The 22,575-nt window shown below is 36.1% G+C and overlaps 1 protein-coding gene across 4 annotated transcripts in view; it reads right to left on the minus strand.

Moving 5' to 3' along the window:
- ICE2 (interactor of little elongation complex ELL subunit 2) overlaps positions 1–22,575 on the minus strand; it is a 65,976-nt gene that overhangs the window by 36,436 nt on the left and 6,965 nt on the right. For 3 of the 4 annotated variants that reach the window (XM_013967103.2, XM_005685696.3, XM_013967101.2), the window contains 6 exons: positions 19,538–19,799; positions 18,512–18,631; positions 6,690–6,827; positions 5,967–6,083; positions 5,626–5,785; positions 4,492–4,673 (listed from right to left, as the gene is read on the minus strand). In XM_013967103.2, the coding sequence (XP_013822557.1) occupies positions 4,492–4,673; positions 5,626–5,785; positions 5,967–6,083; positions 6,690–6,827; positions 18,512–18,631; positions 19,538–19,696 (876 nt within the window). In that variant the 5' untranslated portion in view covers positions 19,697–19,799. The remainder of the gene's footprint in view (positions 1–4,491; positions 4,674–5,625; positions 5,786–5,966; positions 6,084–6,689; positions 6,828–18,511; positions 18,632–19,537; positions 19,800–22,575) is intronic. The other variant, XM_013967104.2, reaches the window with a different exon arrangement.

Genomic DNA, 22,575 nt, shown 5'->3' on the forward strand with positions numbered 1-22,575 from the left:
TTTGTAAGAACTTCCATTAACAATCCTCTTTTGCTTCTCATGTTTGAGATGGGTTTATCTGCTCAGACTGTTACCTGTAGGAGAACAATCCTGTGTGGGACTGTCCCAGGACAGCATTCATAGACTCACGGCTCTAAGCCCATGTTTCATTGTTACTACTAGATATGTATGTATACATGAAGGTTGGTTTGCATTCGTGTCTGCATATAAAATCTTTAGTACGTGAACTTCCTGATGTTCAAGCTGGTTTTAGAAAAGGCAGAGGAACCAGAGATCAAATTGCCAACATCCACTGGATCATCAAAAAAGCAAGAGAGTTCCAGAAAAGCATCTACTTCTGCTTTATTGACTATGCCAAAGCCTTTGACTGTGTGGATCACAATAAACTGTGGAAAATTCTGAGAGAGATGGGAATACCAGACCACCTGACCTGCCTCTTGAGAAATCTGTATGCAGGTCAGGAAGCAACAGTTAGAACTGGACATGGAACAACAGACTGGTTCCAAATAGGAAAAGGAGTACGTCAAGGCTGTATATTGTCACCCTGCTTATTTAACTTATATGCAGAGTGCATCACGAGAAATGCTGGGCTGGAAGAAACACCAGCTGGAATCAAGATTGCCGGGAGAAATATCAATAACCTCAGATATGCAGATGACACCACCCTTATGGCAGAAAGTGAAGAGAAGCTAAAAAGCCTCTTGATGAAAGTGAAAGAGGAGAGTGAAAAAGTTGGCTTAAAGCTCAACATTCAAAAATGAAGATCATGGCATCTGGTCCCATCACTTCATGGGAAATAGATGGGGAAACAGTGGAAACAGTGGCAGACTTTGTTTTTGGGGGCTCCGAAATCACTGCAGATAGTGACTGCAGCCATGAAATTAAAAGACGCTTACTCCTTGGAAGAAAAGTTATGACCAACCCAGATAGCATATTGAAAAACAGAGACATTAGTTTGCTGACTAAGGTCCGTCTAGTCAAGGCTATGGTTTTTCCTGTGGTCATGTATGGATGTGAGAGTTGGACTGTGAAGAAAGCTGAGCACCAAAGAATTGATGCTTTTGAACTGTGGTGTTAGAGAAGACTCTTGAGAGTCCCTTGGACTGCAAGGAGATCCAACCAGTCCATTCTGAAGGAGATCAACCCTGGGATTTCTTTGGAGGGAATGATGCTAAAGCTGAAACTCCAGTACTTTGGCCACCTCATGCAAAGAGTTGACTCATTGGAAAAGACTCTGATGCTGGGAGGGATTGGGGGCAGGAGGAGGAGGGGACGACAGAGGATGAGATGGCTGGATGGCATCACAGACTCGATGGACGTGAGTCTGAGTGAACTCTGGGAGTTGGTGATGGACAGGGAGGCCTGGCGTGCTGCAATTTATGGGGTTGCAAAGAGTCGGACATGACTGAGCGACTAAAACTGAACTGAAGTGAACTGAATTCCCCTCTACCACAACTGTCTGAAAACTTATTTTTCCTTTACCTTTAATGTCTTGTTCTGCTCAATACAGACTTTACCACTAGGGCCCAGGTCATCTCAAAACTATGTTGACGTCCTGAGTGTCCCTGCACTTACCTACAAATTAGAGTCCATCCACATTATCTTCACTTTTTTTATTCTCACATATTTCACCATTCTCTTTCCGTCTGGGATTATTTTCCTTGTGCTTAAAGAATATCCAGGCTTCCCTGGTGGCTCAGTGGTAAAGAATCTGCCTGCCAATGTAGCAGACATGGGTTCGATGCCTGGGTTGGCAAGATCCCCCAGAGAAGGAAATGGCAACCCACTCTAGTATTCTTGCTTGGGAGATCACCTGGACAGAGGAGCCTTGAGGGCTACAGTTCAGAGGGTTGCAAAGAGTTGGACATGACTTACCAACTAACCACCACAACAAAGAACATCCATTAGAGGGGGTTTGCGAGTAGCAAATGCAGTTTTTATTAATACCTTAAAATATCTTTACTTAATTTTTTATTATTTAAGGATATTTCACTGGCTATTTTCTCCCACCACAATATACTGTCCCAAGTCTCCTGGCTTCCATTGTTGTTGTTTAGAAGTTATTTGCCAGTCTCTCAGTCCTTTACAGGCAATGTGCCTTTTGGTTCTTTGGTGGCTTTTAAGAGTAGTTTTTGTCTCCAAGTATGGTTTTGTCCCATTATCTCTCCTACACCTTCCTTTTGGGTCAAAGTATACCAATGTTGGACATTCTCACTATATTATCTATACCTTGTACCCTACTCTCCATATTTTCTTTTCGTTGTGTTTCATTACAATTAGTTATTTCAGACCCAACCTCAGTTTATTAATTCTTCTATCAGTTTTTTCTAATGTGCTAATAACCATCTTTACAGAATTCTTAACTGTACTTGATATATTTTTCACTAAAATTTTTTAAACTTAGTTCTTTTTCAAATCATTGTTTGTGATGGTTCTTACTCAAGAGTATCCAGTCTCCTTCAGTGTCTACTTATCTTTAAATGCTTTCCGGATGCTATATTTGAAAGTTATTTGTAGAAATAATATGAAGCTCAAAATGTCATTCTGTTCCTCTAAGAATTATTTTCACTTGCTTTTGCTAGGTATCTGGAGATACCAGCAATCCAAAAGCATCTGAATCCAAGTTCAAGGCCTGAAAACTCAGGATACAATCTATGAGAAAGCTGATTTATTTCTGGTTCATCCTTACTCCTGGGGTTCAGCCCTGCAGGGTCCAAGCTCATGGTGGAAAAGTGACTGGTCCTGTGATGCTGCCACAAAGCACATTTTCTGTTGCCTCTTCAGAACTGGCAAATATCATTAGGGCAAAATTACCCTACGTGACAGGCTTACCAACCTGGATTCCAGTTTTCTTTACTATCTCAGTCCTAGATAAGTTCCCCTTATCTTGTTAGGTCTTTGATGATTCTAAGGAATAAATTTATATAATAAGTACACTGTTTTTCAGTTGACATCAGTAATGGATGGTAAAAATTGTCTGGCCTGCCATTACTGAAAGAAGTTACTCTGTCATTTTTTATCCCTCTTAACCTACTTTATTTTTTTTATAGTACTTGTCACTGACATTCATCTCACATCAATGTGAGTTTTAGGTAGATTTTAAAATGTAAAACAACAGAAAACAACCTATAAAAACTTAAGAAAGGTTGGAAGTGCTTTATGACATACACATCATAAAAACATTGAAAGGCAAATAGTAAACCAAAAAATACATAGGCCAATATGAAAAAGAAAAGGTCAATATTCTTAAAAAAGCGTGAGTACTTATGTGTTAATAAGAACAACATTTTCCTATTTTATTTTCTAATCTGGTTCGCGCTCTCATTTTATTCAAGTCCTTTTTCATATTTCCTGTCCTTGAAAAGTGTTCCTGATCATGAATCCTATTCTCATCTCTTTTCCCTAACCTGCTCCGTTTTTCTGCAAAGCATTTATTAGTATTTATTTTTAACACTGTTTTAATTATGTGTCCTGACACTGATGTAAATTCTGAAAAAAAAAAGAGACTTTATTTTTATTTACTGTCGTATCCTTAGTGCATGCAATAGTATCTGCTCAATAAATATTTGTGGGATAAATAAATAAAAGTTTTGTAAAATAGAATGTCTTACTCTAATAATCATGGGAAAGCATTTTACAATACACAAAATAATAAAGGTTTGTATTTATGAAATGCCAAGCATTGTTCTAAATGCTTTAGATGCATTAACTCATTTAATCTCAAATAATTCTACGAGTTAGGTTATCATTATGTGTGCCTACATGCTCAATTGTGTCTGATTCTTTGCAACACCACAGACTGTAGCCCAGGCTCCTCGGTTCATGGGATTATCCTGGGAAGAATATTGGAGTGGGATGCCATTTTCCTCCTCCAGAGGATCTTTCCTGCTCAGGGATCGAACCTGTGTCTCCTGCAGCGGCAGGCAGATTCTTTATCACTGAGCCACCTGGGCAGCCCATGTTATCATGATGTCCATCTTAGAGATGAGCAAACTAGACACAGATAGATTATATAGTTTGCCTAAGGTCACATAGATAATAAGTATATACTAATAAGGATTAGCAATTAGGGCTAAATACTTTCTGCATCAATCAAACTCATCTGATCCTTTTCATACCTAAAAACTATTGAATACTAATGAAACCAATTAAATAAAACCATTACCACACTGACCGCCATTACTGAGTTCTTAGTATATAAATTCTACTAAAGACTGTGCTCAACATTTTATGTATAAATATCAAATTTAATCCTGACAGTAATTTTATGAAGCAGGTATTATCATCCTTCTTCCATAATAGTAGAAAACTGAGGCTGAAGGAGGTTAAATTAGCTGTCTAAAGTCTAGATCCACCAGGGGTTCAACTTTAACTTTTAATCTAACATTTATATTTTTAACTACCAGATTTAGAGACTTGTAGTAAAACATTACACTTTAAAAGGATAAACAAGTACATTCTCTTAAGGAAAAAAAATAAAGTGTTACATACATCCATTTCAGATATATATTCTTCTGGTTTGTCCATAAATACTGCAGACACTGGAACAGATGTATTTTTGGACATCATAAATTTTAAGGGAACTTCATGGAAGATTTGATTTCTCTCTCTCACTGTCATTTTCTTTTGGGGAAGTGGTGAATTAATATAAATTACTTTAACTGGTTTTGAACCTCAAAACAGAAAAAGAATGGGAGTGATTAGTTTGTAGTAGTCATAAAAAATTAAACAATATAGGATGTACAACAGAAGAATTACTAAACAAAAGAGACACAGGATTGGAAAGTGGAAGCACATGTCCCATACATGTGCCTTGAACATGAAGAAATTTAAAGACTCTTAGAGATCTAAGGGCAAGAAATTCTTACTGGCAAAAAAATACGTTCTGTTTCTAATGAGTTTTTAGAGGACTTTGTTATTAATATTATGCTTTTACTGTCATTATTACTCAGTTACTCTTGAGTTATACTTTCAAAAAGTGATAAAATAGTTACCAGAGAATATATCATATTTAACCCTAATTTGTAGTTTTATTTTTAGACATAGTCCTTCATTTACTAGAATTGTGCTATTACATATAAGAATATTAATTTCAGAAGATACAAAAATCTATTAAATATGAACAAAAACAGACGGGAAAAAATATTTTATACAGAATTCATGTGTAAACACTAATTTTACTGTCAAGAGAGAGACTATCTTATGTTTATAAGTATAGACTTACTTTAAGTCTGAATTCCAATAATAGGTAAGTAAACAAGCCCTGAAAACTAATCTATTTGAGGCTGTCTAATAAAATATTACATTCCTTTCATTTCAGTGAAAGACAGAAAAACCTTTCCCATTCCCTATGTTTTGGCCACCCTAAACTATAATTTTTTTCTCTACTTCTCACAAACCTAGCATGCATACAGGTCCTGGAGATCTAATAACTCACTTATGAGAGTCAATTCTAGAGCAGCACTATATAATAAAAAGTTCTCCTGAACATAACTGTCAAATTTACATCCTCCTTAAATCAAAATTTAAGCTTTTTGTATTTGACAAATTTGTATTTAGAGAGCTTAAAGAGAACTGTTTGAATTCCTCTTTTGAGAACATTACTTGACATGGCAAATCACACACCTGCAACAGGTATTACTTGAATACACACTGGAATTTCCCACTGTTCCTTGTAGCTTGGTCCATGATTATTTAATAAGGTAAATAATGATTGACTAGTTAAAGCTATCTGAGGGTGGTATCTTGCAACAAGCTTCTCTGCATTTGGGTCTTCACTAATGTCCTGAAAAACAACATAAAACTTGTTATTTGATTATACTTTTGGAAACTTTGACTAAGTAATGAGAAGAAGGGAGAAATTAAGAAAGGATACTTTAGAACAATCAGTTTATATACACTTTATGAGGTAAAGAAGATTATTTCATAAAGTTTTAAGGAAGATCCCAAACCATCTTTCTACTTACATAATGCATAGCTGCAGCTATTTGTTCTGGTGTTTCAGTGGATGGTATGGTATCTTTTGACAGCTGCAACTTTGCAGGCATTGAAGGAAATACTGTTTTCACATATTTTACACTTCCCTAAGTAAGAAAAAAATGAATGTTTTATAGAAAAATCTTGATGTATTTTTTCCTGAAGTATCTTTTCATTAAACTTAAAATTCTTCATTCTACTAAATGCAAGCTATCAAATTTAGAGCCTTCTTAAGATAAGACTTTCATGTTTTTTACTTGACAATCACCATATGTATGTTTTTAAAAAAGGATCCAAGATAAGGATGCCATGGAATTTTCTCTGTCACTTTAAATTCTAACCTCTCATTTTATTCAGTACAAGTCATAACCAGGTGTAAAAGAAGGTATCTTCTCCACACACGTACTTCCAATATGATTGTGAGTAAAATCCTTTAAAGGGGCTTTTTGCTTGTATTCAGGAACATTAAAAAAGATAGAAACTAAGAAAATCAAGAAATAAAGCTGGTAGAAATAATTTTTAAAACATCAAATACTTGTAGCCATACAATAAAAGGGGACACATGTGTTGCATATTTTAAAAATTACATCTTGCTACTGCTCAAAATTTAAGCATAAATACTGAAATATATTTAAATAATGTTTCTATGTGAAATATAAATGATATTTCAGACAAAAATATGTTTATTTTTATTTTCATATGACAAAACTTACCAACGCAAGAAGAGTTTTTTCTAACTTGAATCCCATCTCTATTCTGAATGGGAAGAATCCCATTAAGCTGGTGACTTCATGGAGAGTATAGAATTCTGGATACTTTTTCACTTGTTCAATACAAGCTTTTAAAATTTGCTAAACATTAAAAATTAAGAGAATTCATTTTTACTGTACTTCTCTAACAATGCAACAAAAATAATTTAGTTACATATGACTTATAATTATTTATTTCAAGTATGAGCCTCATTCATTAACTGAACTTCTAATAACTCAGCCATACTGTATATTCTTTATTTGATTCAAACTGTTATTTTTCATAACAATTCTTTTTAGCTTAATTTCTTTAAAAAATGATGTTTAATAATCCTAAAAGTAGCAATTGTATTAGAATTCTCCAGGCCAGAATACTGGAGTGGGTAGCTTTTCCCTTCTCCAGGGGATCTTCCCACCCCAGAGATCGAACCCACGTCTCTTGCACTGCAGGCAGATTCTTTACCAGCTGAGGCACAAGGGAAGCCCAAGAATACTGGAGTGGGTAGCCTATCCCTTCTTCAGTGGATCTTCCCAACCCAGTAATTGAACCGGGGTCTCCTGCATTGTAGGAGTATTCTTTAACAACTGAGCTATCAAGGAAGCCCTAGAATTTAAAGTTAGAGAAGACATATTTTCTATGCTATTTAAGAAACTGTCAAAGAAATACAGACATGTGAAAATTTTAACATACTTTGTGGCAATAAAATCAGCTACATGAATGATTAGAAATAAGTTTAATACCCTAAAAAGATTTCCAAGCACAATGAATTAATGAAGTAGTTATCTTACAGGTTATTCTAATCGTCAATCTAAAAACTAAATGAGAAAGATTATAACTAATTTGTATTTTCTTCTCTCCAAAATGTTCTCAAAATATTAATGACTTACAAGGAGATGTAATGAGGCAGGAAAAGTCACTGTTTCACCCAAACAGAATATATGCCACTTGTGATGACACGTAAATAACTCAAAGAAGCACAGCAATTTTGGAGGGGGTAGGGGAGTAAATAACGTAAACCATACACACTACATTATCTTCTAAGATACAATTGTCTCTCGGTATCTCTGGAATCTCCCATGGACACCAAAATCTGAGGATGCTCAAATGGCTCACATAAAATGGTATATAGTATCATCAGCCATCCATATCGACTGACACAGAACTGGCAGATATAGAGGACCAAATGGATGTTTTTTCTTCATCTCTCGATAAACTTTAATCTGAACCTTTTAGAATATAGTTTATATCACAAAAGCTTTTAGCAATAAGTACACTTTTATATTTTATATCCCCTTTCCCTTCAGACATTTATAAAATGTGTCATTACAAATCAGTATCCTTACTCCAATACCTTTTCAAACATAGTTTTGTATCTTCTCCTCTTCTTTAATCCTCTCTCCCTGCTATCTTTCACAATTTCCCCCTAAATTCTATGCTTTTTAATAATGACTCTGATATTTAATTCAGGATATTATTTGCAACTGGGCTTCATCAGTGGCTCAGATGGTAAAGAATATGCCTACAATGCAGGAGGCCTGGGTTTGAGCCCTGGGTTGGGAAGATCTCCTGGAGAAGGGAATGGCTACCCACTCCAGTATTCCCACCTGGAGAATTCCAGGGACAGAGGAGCCGGACAGGCTCCAGTCCATGGGGTAGCAAGAGTTGGACGTGACTGAGCAATTAACACACACACACATAGTACTTGCAGTTAAGGCATATGTAGGATAACATGGAGAATCTGTTTGTTTTTAATAACCCTAGTCAAGGGACTTTCCTGGTGGTCCAGCGGCTGACAATATGTGCTCCCAAAGCAGGGGGTCTGGGTTTAATCTCTGGTCAGGGAACTAGATCCTACATGCCGCAACTAAGACAGGGGCAGCCAAATAAATATTAACAACAAAAACAACAACAAAAACCTAGTTAACTGCAAACTCAGATCTGCAAAATATCTTTGCTCATTTATAATATTAGTCAACTTTCACCTCTAACATTCCTGTCCTAAAGTAGTCATTACAAAAATTTGAACATGCAAAAGAAAGCAATATCTAAGAACTATGTGACATACAGACTGTCCTGATTAGATATTTATCTGAACATCTTTCTGGGTAAAACTCTGTTGAGTGTCACAGTGCTCTTTAAGTAAGTTTACTCAGTAATCAGGGCAAGAGAAAAATTCAGTGTAAATCTATGACAGTTTTATACCTGTTCTCAGGGGCTGGAATCAAGATTGCCGGGAGAAATATAAATAACCTCAGATATGCAGATGACACCATGATTATGGCAGAAAGTGAAGAACTAAAGAGGCTCTTGATGAAAGTGAAAGAGGAGACTGAAAAAGTTGGCTTAAAGCCCAACATTCAGAAAACGAAGATCATGGCATCCGGTCCCATCACTTCATGGGAAATAGATGGGGAAACAGTGGCTGACTTTATTTTACTGGGCTCCAAAAATCACTGCAGATGGTGACTGCAGCCATGAAATTAAAAGGAAGGAAAGTTACCCTTTGGAAGGAAAGTTATGACCAACCTAGACAGCATATTAAAAAGCAGACATTACTTTGTCAACAAAGGTCCCTCTAGTCAAGTCTATGGTTTTCCAGTGGTCATGTATGGATGTGAGAGTTGGACTATAAAGAAAGCTGAGCGCAGAAGAATTGATGCTTTTGAACTGTGGTGTTGGAGAAGACTCTTGAGAGTCCCTTGGACTGCAAGGAGATCCAACCAGTCCACACTAAAGGAGATCAGTCCTGGGTGTTCATTGGAAGGACTGATGTTGAAGCTGAAACTCCAATACTTTGGCCACCTGATGTGAAGAGCTGACTCATTTGAAAAGACCCTGATGCTGGGAAAGATTGAGAGCAGGAGGAGAAGGGGATGACAGAGGATGAGATGGTTGGATGGCATCACCAACTCAATGGACATGGGTTTGGGTGGACTCCAGGAGTTGGTGATGGACAGAGGGCCTAGTGTGCTGAGGTTAATGGGGTCACAAAGAGTCGGACAGGGCTGAGCGACTGAAGTGAACAGGTATATTATACAGTATTATCTATTTCTGCTTTATTGACTATGCCAAAGCCTTTGACTGTGTGGATCACAATAAACTGTGGAAAATTCTGAAAGAGATGGGAATACGAGACCACCTAACCTGCCTCTTGAGAAATCTGTATGCAGGTCAGGAAGCAACAGTTAGAACTGGACATGGAACAACAGACTGGTTCCAAATAGGAAAAGGAGTACGTCAAGGCTGTATATTGTCACCCTGCTTATTTAACTTATATGCAGAGTACATCATAAGAAATGCTGGGCTGGAAGAAACACAAGCTGGAATCAAGACTGCCGGGAGAAATATCAATAACCTCAGATAAGCAGATGACACCACCTTTATGGCAGAAAGTGAAGAGAAGCTAAAAAGCTTCTTGATGAAAGTGAAAGAGGACAGTGAAAAAGTTGGCTTAAAGCTCAACATTCAGAAAACGAAGATCTTGGCATCTGGTCCCATCACTTCATGGGAAATAGATGGGGAAACAGTGGAAACAGTGGCAGACTTTATTTTGGGGGGCTCCGAAATCACTGCAGATGGTGACTGCAGCCATGAAATTAAAGGACGCTTACTCCTTGGAAGAAAAGTTATGACCAACAGAGATAGTATATTCAAAAGCAGAGACATTACTTTACTGACTAAGGTCCGTCTAGTCAAGGCTATGGTTTTTCCTGTGGTCATGTATGGATGTGAGAGTTGGACTGTGAAGATGCCTGAGGGCCGAAGAACTGATGCTTTTGAACTGTGGTATTGGAGAAGACTCTTGAGAGTCCCTTGGACTGCAAGGAGATCCAACCAGTCCATTCTGAAGGAGATCAGCCCTGGGATTTCTTTGGAAGGAATGATGCTAAAGCTGAAGCTCCAGTACTTTGGCCACCTCATGCGAAGAGTTGACTCATTGGAAAAGACTGATGCTGGGAGGGATTGGGGGCAGGAGAAGAAGGGGACGACAGAGGATGAGATGGCTGGATGGCATCACAGACTCGATGGACAGGAGTCTGAGTGAACTCCGGGAGATGGTGATGGACAGGGAGGCCTGGCGTGCTGCGATTCATGGGGTCGCAGAGTCGGACACGACTGAGCAACTGAACTGAACTGAACTGAAGGTATTTCACAGCTGGTAGGTATAAAGTAACTAAAAGATCTTATTTAAAATATTTAATTTAACATTTTTAATTAATATGGACGTGACTGAGCGACTTTACTTTCACACACTGGAGAAAGAAATGGCAACCCACTCCAGTGTTCTTGCCTGGAGAATCCCAGGGACGGGGGAGCCTCATGGGCTGCCGTCTATGGAGTTGCACAGTCGGACACAACTGAAGTGACTTAGCAGCAGCAGCAGCAGTTACTTACATTGGAAAAACAACTAAGAGTGAACAAATGAGGTTAAGAGATTCAGGCTGATCCCCATCACCCACCCACGAATATTATTTAACATTCAAAGTATCTTGAAAATTAAAAACACCAAAAACACATACATGTACACATGATTATGAAGAAAGATGAAAATGACTATGCATTTTCATCACATGTATGAAATACATTTTCATACATGTTTCAAGCTTAACATTTAACAGACACTACTTCTGGCAATATACTAAAGCAGTATCTTGAACAGCACTCTTATCCAAATAACTCAGATAGGTTACCTAGCAATGTTATCCAAGTAACATTGCTAGGTTACAACTAGCTACTTTCATGCATTGCTGGGCTTGGTAAAAGCGAGAAGAATCTCCAAGAACCATAACTAAATAAACTCCAAATACCTAGAATGAGGGAAAACAGGAGCAGTGAGCAGTAAGAAACACATGAAGTGGCTTGAGAGCAAATGTTTCAACTAGTTCTAAGATTAGGTTGGGAGCTGAACATCAGAGTGCTACATTTACTGCTTGAGAAGCAGAGATCTTAATAGATATCTGTATACCCACATTCACAGCAGCATTATTCAAAACAGAAGCAAATCAAGTGTCCATCAATGGGTGAACGGATAAACACAATGTCCATATACATACAATGGAATATTCAGCCTTAGAAAGGAAGTTCTGCCACACACTACAGCTGGATGAATCTTGAGGACATTATGGTAAGTAAAGTAAGTCAATCACAAAAAGACAAACACTATATGATTCCACTTATATGGCGGTATTTACAGCAGACAAATTTAGAGACAGAAAGTAAATGGCGTGTGATACAATAAGAACTAGTTTGCGTTTGTTCCTTATTCCTGACATAGATCTCCTAAAGCTCTTGGAATCTCCTAAGTGATAAGAATATCTTCTTTATGCTAATGAGATGACAAAAGGCCCATAGGCAGCTAGTCACAAGTAGCCAATGATATGACCAAGCGTATCACTAAGTAATCTCCATAGAAGCCCCCTCAACAACCTCAAGAACAGAATCCAGAGATCTTCTGGGTTGAAGACACGGAGGTCTGGGAGGGTAGTGTGCTTGGAAAGGGCATGGAAGCTCCGTGCCTCTTGCCTCACAACTTGCGCTATGCACCTTTCTCTTCCATTTGGCTGTTCCTCAGTTGTATTCTTTATATTAAACTGGAAATAGCGGGTAAAATACTTTCCTGTGTTCTCTAAGCCATTCTACCTAATTATTGAACTCAAGGCAGGGGTGAGTCATGGAAACTCTGGGCTCAGTGTCTCAAGAGTTAGAAAATCGATTGGTATGAGGGAAAAATCCCACATAAATGGTTGCAAAAGTGTTGTGAATAGAAACAGTTCAGAGACAGGGATAGTCTCAGTTTTACAGGATGAAAAGAGGTCTGGAGATTGCCATACAAAAATATGAATGTAGTTGATACTATAGAACTGCACATTTAAAAAATGATTAAGCCAGTAAATTTAATGTTATATGTATTTTACCATAATTAAAATGAATTTTTTAAAAAGGTAAGGAAATTCTGACACAAACTACAACATGGTTGAATTCTGAAGACATTATGCTAAGTAAAATAAACCAATCACCAAAGGGTAAACACTGTAATGACTCCACTTATATAAGGCATCTAGTGAAGTTAAAATCATAGAAATAAAAAGTAGAATGGTGGCTGTAAGGGACTGGGTGGAAGGCAAATGATGAGTTATTTAATGAATATAGTTTCAGTTTGAGAAGACGGAATAATTTGGGAATGAATAATGAAAATCTATTCACAACAGTGTTCAAGTATTTAATGCTACTGAACGATCCTTAAAAATGGTTAAAATGGTAAATTTTGTTATATATTTTACCACACCAAAAAAAGAGAAATATAAGACAGACTGAAACCTAGTAAGTTTGGGAATCCCAAAAAAAGACTTGAGAAAATGAAAAAGAAGCAATTAATTGAAAATGGCTGAGGGAGGTGGGAGGGGGGTTCAGGATGGGGAACACGTGTACACCCATGGTGGATTCATGTTGATGTATGGCAAAACCAATACAACATTGTAAAGTAAAAAAGAAGAAAAGAAAATGGCTGAGAATTTTAAAGAATTGATTATGAATTTAAATATACAGATAAAGAGACACAATGAACCAAGTAGGATTTTCTTTTTATAAAGTACATTGTAATGACACTGTAATATATAAAAAATAAAGAGCAATCAGAAAGAAAAGACAGATTCCCTAAAAGAAACTGACAATTAAACATTTTTCAATAATAATACATGAGCCAGAAACAGGAGAATTATATCATCAAACACTGAGAAATAAAACAAACTGTCAACTTAGAACCATGTATGGACTAAAGCTATCTTATTAAAATGAGAACAAAGTAAAAATATTTCCAGGTAAACAAAGAAGATCATTCACTACCAGGAGATTTTCACGAAAGCAACATCTAGAACATAAAGCATTTTAGGAATAATGAAGAGGATCTCAGAACGTATATTTGAAAAGTAAGAGATGGAAAGGCAAAAAAAGGTCCTAATTTGTAGCTAAATGAAGATAAATATTGCCCATATAAAATAATAATTCAGGTTGGTTTAAGAAAGAGACAGGATTATCATATGACCCTACAATCACACTCCTGGGCATATATCCAGAGAAAATACTGTTTCAAAGGGATAGGGGACAGCTAGGTAGTTTGGTGTGGTCATGTACACACTGATATATTTTAAATGGATAACCAACAAGAACATGCACATGGAACTCTGCTCAATGTTAGGTGGCAGCCTGGATGAGAGAGGAGTTTGGGGGAGAACGGATACATGTACATGTATGGCCAAGTCCCTTCGCTGTTCACCTGAGACTACCACAACATTGTTAATCGGCTATAAACCAATACAAAATAAAAAGCTTTAAAAACTTTTATTTATTTGGCTGTGCCGGGTCTTAGTTGTGGCATGGGGGATACAGTTCCCGCATTAGGGATTGAACCCAGGCCCCCTGAATTGGGAGCATGGAGTCTTAGCCAGTGGACCACTAGGTAAGTCCATTTTTCTCTTTAAAATATACTTTTTCTAGCTCCATAAACTGAAATGTTCTCAGAAACACTGATCAACCTAGGTGCAGTGAGCATCCCCAGTGCCCAGACTGCAGTTTTGAAATATCACTAGAAACTAAGGCTCTAGGAGATTCTTGATTCCAGGGCTCGGTTAGGTATTGTACAAAACAAGCTTCAAAGACTACTAGAATGACTCGAAGCCAGTATGAAGAACCCATCACTGTTCAAAGCTGGTATTATCTGAATTTCAAAAAGGATAACTGTAGTGGACTAAAACCCATCAAATATACTTATCTTCATGATTCAATAATATTTAAAAAAAAAACAGTCATCACCATTGTAAAGTAAGAAGGGGCCAATTATGTTTTTGAAAACTGATAAAGAATCTAGCATTTTTTCTGCTACATGAAAAGGGAAGCCAAACAGTAGATGAGGAAAAATATCTTTATAAAATTATTCCAACTAATGAATAAAAATAAATGATGCAAACAGAATCTTATAATTTTGCAGACCAAGTGAATCAATGAATCCAAGCATTAAACATCAATAGCTCCTAATATCTCAAAATCAGACACGTGTCACCTGATTAAAGAATACACCACCATCTATATGTTCAATCCCTTTGGCAAGACTATAATTCTAATCAAGTTTTGGATCCAGTTGACAATTTCTAAGAACTATAGAGCAAAGAGGAATATGTTGAGGATTATTATGAATACGTAATTATCAAAATCTAGACTGTAGGAAAGTCTATAGGTCAAATGATCCCGGTTCTTGATAAGATAGTTAAAGGGGAAAAAAAATATGGGGGGTAACTTGTAGATTAAAAGAAACTGTTTTATCAGGTAAAGGAAAAAATTTCCAATGTATACAGTAGTTTCCTTTGTCCAGGGGGGATATACTCTAAGATCCTCAGTGGATGTCCGAAATCATGGGTAAAACCAAATATCATTTCCTATCCATATATATCTACGATAAATTTAAAAATTAGGCACAGTAAGAGACTAAAAACAATAAAAACAATTATAGTGATATTGTAATAAGTTATGGGCATGTGGCCTCTGCCTTCAAAATACCTTACAAAATCAAGGTCTCGTCAGTCTAATCAAAGCTGTAACTTTGGCAGTTTGAGGCAGGGCAACAAAACACAAATTTCTTTTTCCTTTGTTATAATTTCATGGATAGAAGATTAGTTTCTGATGTAAATTTTAGCACCTGCAGCATATGATTTTTGTTCTCTCCTTACTAAGTTCAGAACTTTCACCTTTTTACTTAAAGGAAACACTCTGTGGCTTCTTTATGACATACCCAAATTGCCAGCGTCATTACACTGGCACTACTGGGCTATTATCAAGCAAAGTAAGGGTGACTTGAACACAAGCACTGTGTTACCTCAACGATCATCTGATAATTGAGGTGGTTACTAAGAGACTCATGGGTGGGAGATGCTAGACAAAAGGACGATTCACATTCCAGGTGGGCTGAAGCAGGATGCTGAGAGTTCACCATGCTACTCAAAATGGTATGTGATGAATTATTTCTGCAATTTTCCATTCATGGATAACTGAAACTGAGGAAAGTGAAACTGCACTGAAGGAGGGACTACTATCAGTTCAGTTGCTCAGTCGTGTCCAACTCTTTGCGACTCCATGAATCGCAGCACGCCAGGCCTCCCTGTTCATCATCAACTCCCGGAGTTCACTCAGACTCATGTCCATCGAAGTCAGTGATGCCATCCAGCCATCTCATCCTCTGTCATCCCCTCCTCCTCCTGCCCCCAATCCCTCCCAGCATCAGAGTCTTTTCCAATGAGTCAACTCTTTGCATGAGGTGGCCAAAGTACTGGAGTTTCAGCTTTAGCATCATTCCTTCCAAAGAAATCCAGGGCTGATCTTCAGAATGGACTGGTTGGATCTCCTTGCACTCCAAGGGACTGTCAAGAGTCTTCTCCAACACCACAGTTCAAAAGCACCAATACTTCGGTGCTCAGCTTTCTTCACATACAAGCCATAAAACTTTTGTATTTAGAATATTCAAAAAACTCCCACAAATTAGTAACAAAAAGGTAAAATACTATAGAATAAAGGGAAAAACCTGAACAATCAGCTCACAAGAAATGACCAAAAGACACGTGAAAAGATATACAGTCTTTTGTACAGAGCACCCTATCCTCTAGCTTGATTAAAACTAACATGACTAAGTATCAATTTGTTGAAAATATGAAGTAAAAACTTCTCAAAATCTGATGGGTAGAATGTAAAGTGGCATAACCAGTTTGGAAAACAGTCTAACATTATCTACTGAAGTTGAAGATGTGCCTATTCTATACCCACAATTTCATTCCTAATCATATATCCAGTAGAAATGTGTGCACATGTGCACGAAGAGACATGTATGACAATTTTCACAGGGGCACTGCCTTGAATAGCTCAATCTAGAAACAGTCCCAATTTTTAAAAATGTATTTATTTTTTAATCGAAGGATAATTGCTTTACAGAATTTTGTTGTTTTCTGGAAAACCTCAACATGAATCAGCCATAGGTATGCATATATCCCCTGCCTTTTGAGCCTCCCTCCTATCTCCCTCCCCATCCCTCTGATACAGAGCCCCTGTTTGAGTTTCCTGAGCCATACAGCAAATTCCTATTGGCTATCTATTTTATATATGGTAATGTAAGTTTCCATGTTACTTACTCTTTCCACACATCTCACCCTCTCCTCCCCTGTCCCCAAGTCTGTAACTCTATTCTCTGTACAAACAGCCCAAATTTTGATCAACAGAATAAACTATTTATGTGCATTAAGTGTACAGAAATGAAAATAAATGAAATACAACTACACACATACATATACATAAACTCACTAACATACTATTGAGTAAAGCAAGAATTCTGTTCACATAGTACAAAAGAGGGGACTCTCCAGGTGGTCCACTGGTTAAGAAAACACCTTGCAATGCAGGGTCTGTGAGTTTGATCCCTAGTCAGAGAACTAAGATCCCACAGGCCATGGAGAAACCAAGCTTACATGCCACACTCTGCAGCCTACGTGCCACAACCAGAGAGTCTGTGTCCTGCCATGAAAGATCCCACATGACACAACAGAGGTCCCATGTGCCACAACTAAGACTCAACACAGCCAGATAAATAAATACATAAATATTTAAAAATAATAATAATTCACATAAAATTTAAAAACAGACAAAAGCAAGCCCGAACGACCAAAAAAAAATTTTTAAGGCGTGGAAATTATCACACCAGTCACTTGGCACAGTGATTATTTCTTCAACAAGGGAAAACATTATTTAGGAGGGATACACAGAGGGCTTCCAGGTTAATGGTAATATTTTATTTCTTGACTTGGAAGAGTCACAAAGGTGTTCAATATATAATCATTTGTTGGAAAGCTATATATATTTGTCCTAAATACTTTTCCATAGGTACATTTCATGGCATAAAATTAAAATTTGAAAACAATAAAAAATTAGTTAAATATCAGTGAGTCTTTGGGGTGAGATACAAAACGTCACAAGACAATGTGCTGCCAAGTCAATCTGGATAAAAAGACTTAAAGCTGATTGCTAGCTCTCAAATAATGTACTTTGTTAATAAACATGTTTATTTTATAAAAGTGGTAAAAAAAAACCCTTAAAATCTACATCTTAACCATTTTTAAGTGTAGAGTTCAATACTACTAAGTGTATCAAATTGATTTGTACAGAGACTAGTTTTAAAGGCTTAAAAATAATTCAGAATGGGGTTGATATTTCTAGATGGATACTACAACTCTAAATTTTTACTATGTCCACAAATGATAGGAGGTTGCAAGGCAGAGCGATTTACATGCTTTTTTTTTTGCTAATATATCTGAATAATTTAAATATAATAATAAAATTATCTGATGAAATTTATCATCTGGTGGCTGTTTACCATGAGGATAGTGGACACAAATTTATGACTCAGTTCTAAAGGATCATTCAGATTTTTAAGGACTAAGATAACTCCTTAAACCCCATTCTCTCATAAGGCAAATCAGTTCATCACATCAAATCATCTATATGAGTAAAATACAACTCAAATACAGTAGCTAGATCATTAAAAGAAAATATATGAATATGCTGTAGTGTCTGATTTTGAGATGTTATTATTTCTAGTATTCCCATCACTTAAATACATGATGAATAAAAGACCTATATACAATTTGGTCTCTAATTTGACAACATTAATATATACTTTTGGAAAATCATCACACATTTTAAAATGCTGCTTGTCTATCACTTGGCAGCTTAAATAAATGTGATTTTTCTTTACCTCTGTGAAGAGATGAGCATTGTCAGAAAGCATATTATAATCCTGGGCACATTTCTTTGCAGAATTCTGCAAAAATTTTAGGAATTCTGTAACTTCTTCATTCACATGTTTTTTCATTTCCTGATTTTGAAAAAAAAAAAAAGACACAGCTTGGAATAAGACGCCTGGTTAAAAACAATCACTTCTCAATCACGGCATTAATTTTTTGAACTTAAATTATATCCAGAGCAGAAATCACAAAACAGTTAACTGTGCAAAAAGAGAAAAGCTGATGACTAACACTACAATCAGAAATCAATATATTAATTTAATAAAATGTTCTGAATTAACATAAAAAGGAACAAACACTCAAATGATAAAATAAGTACACATATGAATAGGCAAGTTACAAAATAAGAATCAGAAATGGCTTATAAACACATGCAAAGTGTTTATTTTCATTAGTAACCATTATGCTATAAAGCAAGAGATTGCTATTTTTTCCCCATATGTTCAGTATTAGTGAAGATATTCTGGAAAAACCTTTGTACAACAGTGATACATACAAATCGGTTTAAAATTACTGCAGAACGATTTGCTCATGTATAACTGCAGCTCAAAGCCTTAAGAACATGTATAGTTTTTCATCTGGTAATTATATTTCTAAGAATTTATCTCAAAGAAATGGTCACAGATATGAACAATGAGTTTGCAACAGTGATGCTCAACACAGCAACACATAACTAAGAATTCGGAAACTACTTAACTAAAGTAATAATTACACAAAAATTTTAAAGTGATTCAAGGTAAAGTTCTACTACTAGTACTTAACGTGAACTAGGGTGAAATATACTCGGAACTAGAACAAAATGCCTTAACTATAATAGAATAAAGAACAGAATTAAAGAATTAATATTCTGTCAATTAAATTCCTTTTATTTTAAATTTTTATTAATAATATTTATTGTACCTAAAAAGAAAAGCAAATTTAAAATACTTCCTAGCTTTTAAATATTTTTTATGGAAGTTGAAGAACAGAATACATACCAAGTACTGCAAGTAGTCATTTTTATTTATTCCAACAGTTTTGGAATTTGCAGGGACTTTTGCATATTTAACCAATAAATCCACATAATTTCTCTGTTCTCTCTGTGAGAAACGAGAGAAACGAGGATAAGGAACTCTTGGTTTTGGAAGAAGAACCATTCCAACTGTGGTTTTAACTTTTTCCTTTGCTTGAGCTGCTGAATTAACTGTCGGCTCATTTTCTACAGAACATGCTGAGGCATTCAAACTTTCTCCTATACGTCTGGAAAAAAAAATACAGATAACAAATATGTGCTTTTCACAAGAAGATTACTATCATGAAATTTCATGATTGTCAATCACCATGGAGAATATAGAGTGATTAACAGACTAAATTCTGAATTATTCTCTAACTCTGCCACCTGCATTTTGATATTTAGTCATTTAGTATGAATTAAGTATTCTGTAGGATAGAATCATATCACAAGTCTACCTTCAGTAATCTGATGGAGAGGAAGAGGCATATCCTTAAACAAGTTATTCAGTTTGGAAGTTTCTCCCCTTTATTGAAGAGGGGTTAATCACTCCTGCCAATTATATATGCAGGTATTTTGGATTTACATTTTATTACAATATAAGTTGCTTTTTAGTACTTAAATTCTTCAAAAAGATTTATCAATTAACGTAGTGAACAAAAGCCACAAGGAACATGATAGGATGAGGTCACAATCTTGCAATTCACAAATTCATTGAGATTCTAAATTTTCTGGTTTCCTCTGCATTTATTATCTCAAGAATTAAAAAGAAAGTCTGAACACTGTGTGCATATATTCTACGGAAGCAATAGTTGTTTGAAAAAAGTTGTACAATCCTCTATCACTCATGCACATGGCTGAGTCGATTGAAATGTCTTGTATAAATACAGGAAATCTTGGCATATCTATAGTGAATGCACTAAAGAAAAAACAGTGAGTAGCTAGAGAACCTGTTACCATATTTATTTCCAAAACGCTACCCCCAATTTAAAAAAAAATCACCTTATTAACCCAGTTAAGGTACATGAACACAAATTTCTCACCTGGTACATATTCTGTCTCTGTTACGCCTATTCAGTGTTATAATCTACATTTTTCATAGGAGTCTTAAATTACACACACAAAGCTACATTTTCTTAGCCTCTGCAACTTTAATTTCCACCGCAGTAATTGTACCCTATGATTTGGTTCCAAAGTAAACAACAATAACCAAAAGGAAGGGAAAGTAATGAAAGAATGAATGTCTGCTGATTCATTCTTCATTCCTCCATTCACTTGTATTTGAGTGACTACCACGTGCCAGCCCTATGCTGGGTAGTAGACATACAACCAACACTAAGCACGATAAGTCTCTACTCTCTAGTATTTTATAATCAAGTGTGTCAGGCAAACGAATGGGGAAGAAACAGAAGTAAATATGTATATCAGTACAATGTGACTATGGAGACCTCGGGTTTCCAAACTGAACATATTGACTAGGTGACTGGGGAGAATCCTAAGGATATGGAAACCAGGGATTAAGAGGAAGAAAGGGGAGGGGAAAGAAATATCCAGAGCAATGATTCTCAATCTAACAGTATTAACCCTCAGAGCCTTCTGGAATCCTGTGCATATATCTGGGTTGTCCCAAAATAGAAGAATAGAAGGCATTTAGAGGTCAGGAATGCTAGATTTTTATGTGTGGTAGTGTCCTGCACAACATTCAGAGGTCTTTTCAAACTTTCCCTTCTCATATACAAATAACTGTGGTCTGTTATTATTACTGTATTATTATTTATCCAGCAATAAATTTTACTCTTATTTTTATGATTTTTTTGGGATATAGTTTATCTTAAATCCAATTTTATTCACGTTAGCTGGTACATCTGACTGCTTCATTAAATCTTCTAATGCAGTAGCATCTACTATAGCATGATAAAAATGATTTTCCTTTTATTTCACATTTATATAAAGTATTATTTTAAAGTATGCTACTAATATCTATGAATTCCAATTCATAGCAAAGAGGCATCTTATTTCTTATTAACATTTGTCATGCAAAGTAGGAGAGTTTCAGCCTCGTAAGTCTGAGAATTACCAATATCAGCGTCTGGATGAAGGGTGAGACAAACCCCATCTAAAACTACCACTAACGTGTTTTAGATCACCTTTAAAATACTAGAATAAATATGGTAAAAATTTCAAAAGTCTTTAAAAAAAAAAAGACTTAAGAGTCCCCCCAATAAGCAAAATATTCAAGACTACTCTTTTAGAACTAAACTCTGTATAGAAAACTAATCAAGAGAGCAGGTTAGTGAACAGAAAAAGAATATTGGAAATTAAAATAAGGATGCTTAGATTGACTCTGAAAATAATAGAGGTGAAGACATACTTAGCTACTAAAGTTTCTCCAATAACTGTAAAAAAAAAATAAGCATATTTTAGGCTAACAAAATGAATATTAACTGCTGATCTTGGGAAAAATGTATTACAGCAAATTGATTTCTCACTAGAAAATGTCTTGAGAGCTATTCAAACCTAACAGTATTGTGTCCGCAACTCTTAACAATACTGCTTCACAGCTGTCTCTCTGAATATGAGAACATGTCTGTCCTTGTGGCACAAACTGGCAAATTTAATTAAGCTGCTGCAGCAACAAGATGCTGACTCAGATATGCCAGCGTAGGAATGTCAAGAAATTCTAGCAGTTTAAATTGGCTACATTCAGCAAAGAATGAAATGGCAGTGCATCAAGATCATTTCTGTGTGCAATGCTGTCAAAATCTTCATCAGGGTGCAAGCCAAAAGCATCCGACAGGGTTTCTCTATCCACATTTACAGCATTATATTTAACTTAAGTTGATAGTTTGAAGTTTTCTTCCTTCATTTTGTCAACTACCCATTCTCCTTTTTTACCTTAAGTTTCTATGGAAAAAAGGCAGAATTCAAAACTTTTTGCTTCCCATGCTTTAAAGTCTCCTGGATTGGGTAGCTTCTTTAAGTAGCATTTGGAAATGGTACCTGTAGCTCCCATCTCAAGTCTAC

Source organism: Capra hircus, chromosome 10 (genome assembly GCF_001704415.2).
Source record: "Capra hircus breed San Clemente chromosome 10, ASM170441v1, whole genome shotgun sequence".
In the NCBI taxonomy this organism is placed as follows: Eukaryota; Metazoa; Chordata; class Mammalia; order Artiodactyla; family Bovidae; genus Capra; species Capra hircus.